Here is a 5,000-nt window from a genome sequence, read left to right on the forward strand (position 1 = left end):
TTTTCCGTTTTTTTAATGGAAATTCTAACTGTAGATGAATTATTATTTGAATTTAGAGATGTTTGTATAGTGTTTATTGGATGGAATTGTATCCTGTATCATATATTGTGTTATTCAGATGTATAAACGTAGATGATATATGCCCTGAATTCTTATATAAAAAAACCCATTGGTTTTGTTTATCATGATAATCTATATAAAACTTCTCAATTCTCCCTGAAAACTATACTGTTCTCAGCCGTGTTTCAGAAAAATAAGGGAGTCCATAATTTTACCTCACTTTGCTATTATCTTTCACGGGTTGGTCACCGTAATATCAATTCTTTACGTCAATATATCCGTTTTTAAGAATGGAAAAATCCTGGAATAAATGTTGCCGAACATTTACCGTTTTTTACGACAAATTTTTAGCAGCATACGAAAACTGATTTTGATTATGTCATTAATTTAAATATACTAAAATCGAGATGGATTTGGCTTATCAATTATTTTATCATAGAAAATAGTTGGGATATTTAAAACTTAAATTGTCATTACACGAAGCAAATAAGAAAACTCGCAGCATAGAATCCGCCTACATTAAAACGCTATTCATTTAATCAGATGCATTGTCTTTACGGTTCATTTCCTTAGGTACAAATTTTCTGCCATGCATTTGAGCTACAACGTATTTCATCACGTTACTTTATTTTACTTTACTGTAAGGCAGTGGTTCCCAACCCTGGGGTAAATTACCCCGATGGGGTAATGGACCCGTATTTTTGGGGTAATCAAGATGTTCTGAAATTGAGTTATTCACATTCCCATAATTATTGCCATAATTCATACACAAAATCTGCAATAATTATTTCACAGGAAAACTCAATAATTTTAACAATGCTGTACAATAATGTAGTCCGGGTGGCAGGCAACTCAACCCTGCCCCCCGCTCCGAGCAGCACCGGGTATATGTTCAATGGGGTAATTGAATAGTTGGAAATAAAATTTTGGGGTAATCATTTCAAAAAAGGTTGGGAAACACTGCTGTAAGGACTGCTTATCTGGTTCTGTACAGCAGGGGAACTGTACTATCTACAGGACCTCCACGGTTGTTTCATGATGTTCATTCGGGAGCATTTAACATTTCACAATGCGTATTGTTCGCTTACTTTTTTATCATCACTGTCAAAACACTAGCAGAATAAAAGTCTTCAGTTTCCTCTTGAAAGCCTTACTATCCTCAATTATTCGGATGTCTTGTGGGAGCCTACACTGTTAAAAAAAAACCGTAATTTTTATCGGAAATTTTCCGTAAAAATGTACTGTTCTCAACCGTCTTTCAGTAAGATACAGTCGACCGTAAATTTACTTTACTTTGTTATTATCTTTTATGGGATGGTGACCGTGATATTACTCTTTTACGTCAATATAACAGTTTTTAAAACGTTAAAAATTCTGCAATAAATGTTCCCAGACTTTTACCTTTATTTTAACGCAAATGTTTGACAGTGTTTTGTAGGTTATAACACCTGTCATGAATCTGATATGTGGTCAAATGAATAGCATTTGATATGCATCAGATCTGATAGATTTATGTATCTGTCATGAACTAGATCTGATACATAAAATCTGCAATACGATCGATTAGATATCTGCAATGTAATCTGATATGATACATAGCATCTGTAATTCATCAAATCAGATACAATGTATTTTAATTAATTCCGTATGATGTGTAAACATCTCTAAAGAATTTTATCCAACATATATCTTTAAAGCACAATGTATAAAAAAACTTTTTTTTATCGAAAATTCTCCGTAAAAATATACGGTTCTCAGCCAAATGTTCAGAAATACAAGCGACCGTAATTTTTACTCTACTTTATTATCTTTAACGGGTTGGTGACCGTAAAATCACTCCTTAACGTCAATATATCGGTTTTGAAAACGGTAAATGCTTGCCAACATTTATTCCAGGATTTTTACGGTTTTTTTACGTCAAATTTTTGACAGTGTATCTGATTATTATTATTATTATTATTATTATTATTATTATTATTATTATTATTATTATTATTATTATTATTATTATTAGCTAAGCTACAACCCTAGTTTGAAAAGCAAGATGCTCTAAGCCCAAGGGCTCCAACAGGGAAAAATAGGCCAGTGTGGAATGGAAATAAGAAATAATGAAAAATTGAAATAAAATATTTTAAAAACATTAACAACATTGAAATGGATATTTGATATATAAACTATAAAAGGACTTACGTAAGCCTGTTCAACATAAAAACATTTGCTACGAGTTTGAACTTTTGAAGTTCTACTGTTTCAGCTACTCGATTAGGAAGATCATTCCACAACGTACACAGCATCACTATTGCATTTGAATTCAAGTTTGACACACATACAGGTGAACCTCCATAACTTACCCGTAGGCGGCGAAAGTAGGGTCGTAGGGGTAATACCCAGCGGGGGACGCCCCTAGACCGCTGCCGTACATTGATACGTCCCCGGCTCCTCCGTCTTTCATGCCGTAACCGGAGCCCTGGTGAAAAGAAACAAAAGAAGAAAAAAAATTAGAGTAAATCCTTGAGAAATATTTAACATGTTTAACAACATTATTCTGTGGATAGTATACCTCTGATAGTATAGGCGACCCGTCAAAATGACGGCTGAATATTAAGATAGATGCACGCACACACATCCCCTCTCACCAGGGTATGACTACTCCTTTTGCCCCTTACCACCCCTCCTATATCCTAACTACAACCTCTCTCACCAGTGTGGTAATGCCGTTCAGCGTGACCAGAAAGAAATATATATATATGTATATATACGTATATATACTATTATATATATATATATATATATATATATATATATATATATATATATATATATATATATATAAATGGTTCAGCATTTACTGATCCTTATAGTCAGTAGATTATTCAACACAACTTCAGCTTTCGTTATTTGAAAGAAATAAATATCATTTGTAAAGTAACTAATATGATCCATCTCTTAACTCCTCCCGTTTTTTTCAACAGAAATATTTTGAGTTGTTGAGGTGGAGGATATGGTCTTTCAAATTACAGAACTTACAAACATTCGACTTACGAACATTCGGAGATACAAACACAAATCCAACTGAAAATAACAAAGATAAGATAAATACTGTGATAAAACAATATCTTCTATATATTAATACGATAGCGTGTGTATTATTTATTTTGTGCCTCACACTTTAAAGAAAACGGAAATCATTTCATGGTATACTCATACAAATTCACATTAGACTTTGGTTACTTAACCAAAGCACATCTTACATAGTTTTCCCGATTCACGTATTGCTCATTTTTTAAAATAAATATACAAGTCAAATCTTATCACATTTTATTCAAACGTGTATAGGTTAGGAACAAGATAATTAGTATTGAAAATATAATTTCGTGTAATTTACGCAGGTTCAGCCAGTATCATTAAAACTGTAAGCAAAACAAGTTTTATAATAGCCAGATATCTATTGCATAAGAAACTTGACTATTTGTTGACTTTTGTAGCTGAAAATCATAGGCATGGAATTCATATTAGGCCTACCCTATGTCAAATTTTAATAAAAATGGACTTAAAAGCAATTTCTTGGGACCAATTACGTTTGTAAGTTGAGGACCTTATGTAACAACAAGTTTCACAATTCACGAATTCCGTGTGACGTCACGGGAACGGATGCACACGTATTTCCGAAGTCATAAACAATTTCCTTTTTCACCCGTAAATCCTTCATTAACTTTAAGAGCCTAATAACAATAAAAATATAAAAAGAAAAAAAAAACAGATACCCAAATTGGCATCTTTAAAACTTGTATCCTTATTTTTCAAGTGTTTAACCATTCATTATCTTTCGAGTCTAATTACAATGAATAAAACATAGATACTTGAAGTGATATCTTTAAAACATGTATTCTTATAGCAGTAGCCTATAACTATAACACATTATATGGGAAAGGTGTATGCGCATATGGAATTGAAATAATCTTCGCTACTGTTCCTTGTACAAAGTACGACTAAAAAAAAAATACAATTTCCTCATTTATTTGATAACAATAATTAAATAACTCTGCAACTGTATTTAGGCAAATCACTGTCTTGGGTTAGAGTTCTCTTGCGTGAGGGTACACTCGGGCATAATATTCTATCTTGTTTCTCTTCCTCTTGTTTTGTTAAAGTTTTCATAGTTTTTATAGGAAATATTTATTTAAATATCATTGTTCTTAAAATATATTATTTTTCCTTGTTCCCTTTCCTCACTGGGGTATTTTCCCTGTTGGGGCCCCTGGGCTTATAGCATCTTGCTTTTCAACTAGGGTTGTAGCTTAGCAAGTAATAATAATAATAATAATAATAATAATAATAATAATAATAGTAATGATAATAATTAAAAATAAAATGACGCAACAGTTTTGTCAGTTATTTGCAAACTGAAACGTGATATCTATTTTTTTCATGAAAAAAAAAATGAGACCATAGAGTTATGACACATTTGAGAAACCTGCGTAAGATTATTTGAAATTTGATATAGCGTCTGCGTAACTGGCGTAGTTTGGCACGTCTCGTGAAAACGACTAAGGCCATAAACTCGGGGGCACTCACAATACGGCAGACGTTATGCCCACTTGATCTTCATACGGCCATAAAAGTCTTGTATGCCGTGATACATGGCATTGCTCGAATTAAATGAGAGAGAGAGAGAGAGAGAGAGAGAGAGAGAGAGAGAGAGAGAGAGAGAGAGAGAGAGAGAAAGGAAATTTGACGATTGGGGTAGGACCCAAATTGTCCTTAATTTAATTGTATAATTTGGAGAGAAAAAATGAAACGATTGGGGTAGGACTCGAACAGAGAGAGAGAGAGAGAGAGAGAGAGAGAGAGGGGGGGGAATTTGGCTATTGGGATAGGACCCAAATTGTCTTTAATTGAATTATATAATTTGGAGAGAGAACAGGAAACGATTGGGGTAA

The 5,000-nt window shown here is 33.1% G+C and overlaps 1 protein-coding gene across 1 annotated transcript in view; it reads right to left on the reverse strand.

The window, feature by feature from the left end:
• Window positions 1-5,000, reverse strand: part of LOC137633172 (homeobox protein araucan-like) — a 106,230-nt gene that overhangs the window by 13,650 nt on the left and 87,580 nt on the right. The window contains exon 3 of the mRNA XM_068365328.1: window positions 2,412-2,527. Within this exon, the coding sequence (XP_068221429.1) occupies window positions 2,412-2,527 (116 nt within the window). The remainder of the gene's footprint in view (window positions 1-2,411; window positions 2,528-5,000) is intronic.

This window comes from Palaemon carinicauda, chromosome 42 (assembly GCF_036898095.1).
Source record: "Palaemon carinicauda isolate YSFRI2023 chromosome 42, ASM3689809v2, whole genome shotgun sequence".
Taxonomy (NCBI): domain Eukaryota; kingdom Metazoa; phylum Arthropoda; class Malacostraca; order Decapoda; family Palaemonidae; genus Palaemon; species Palaemon carinicauda.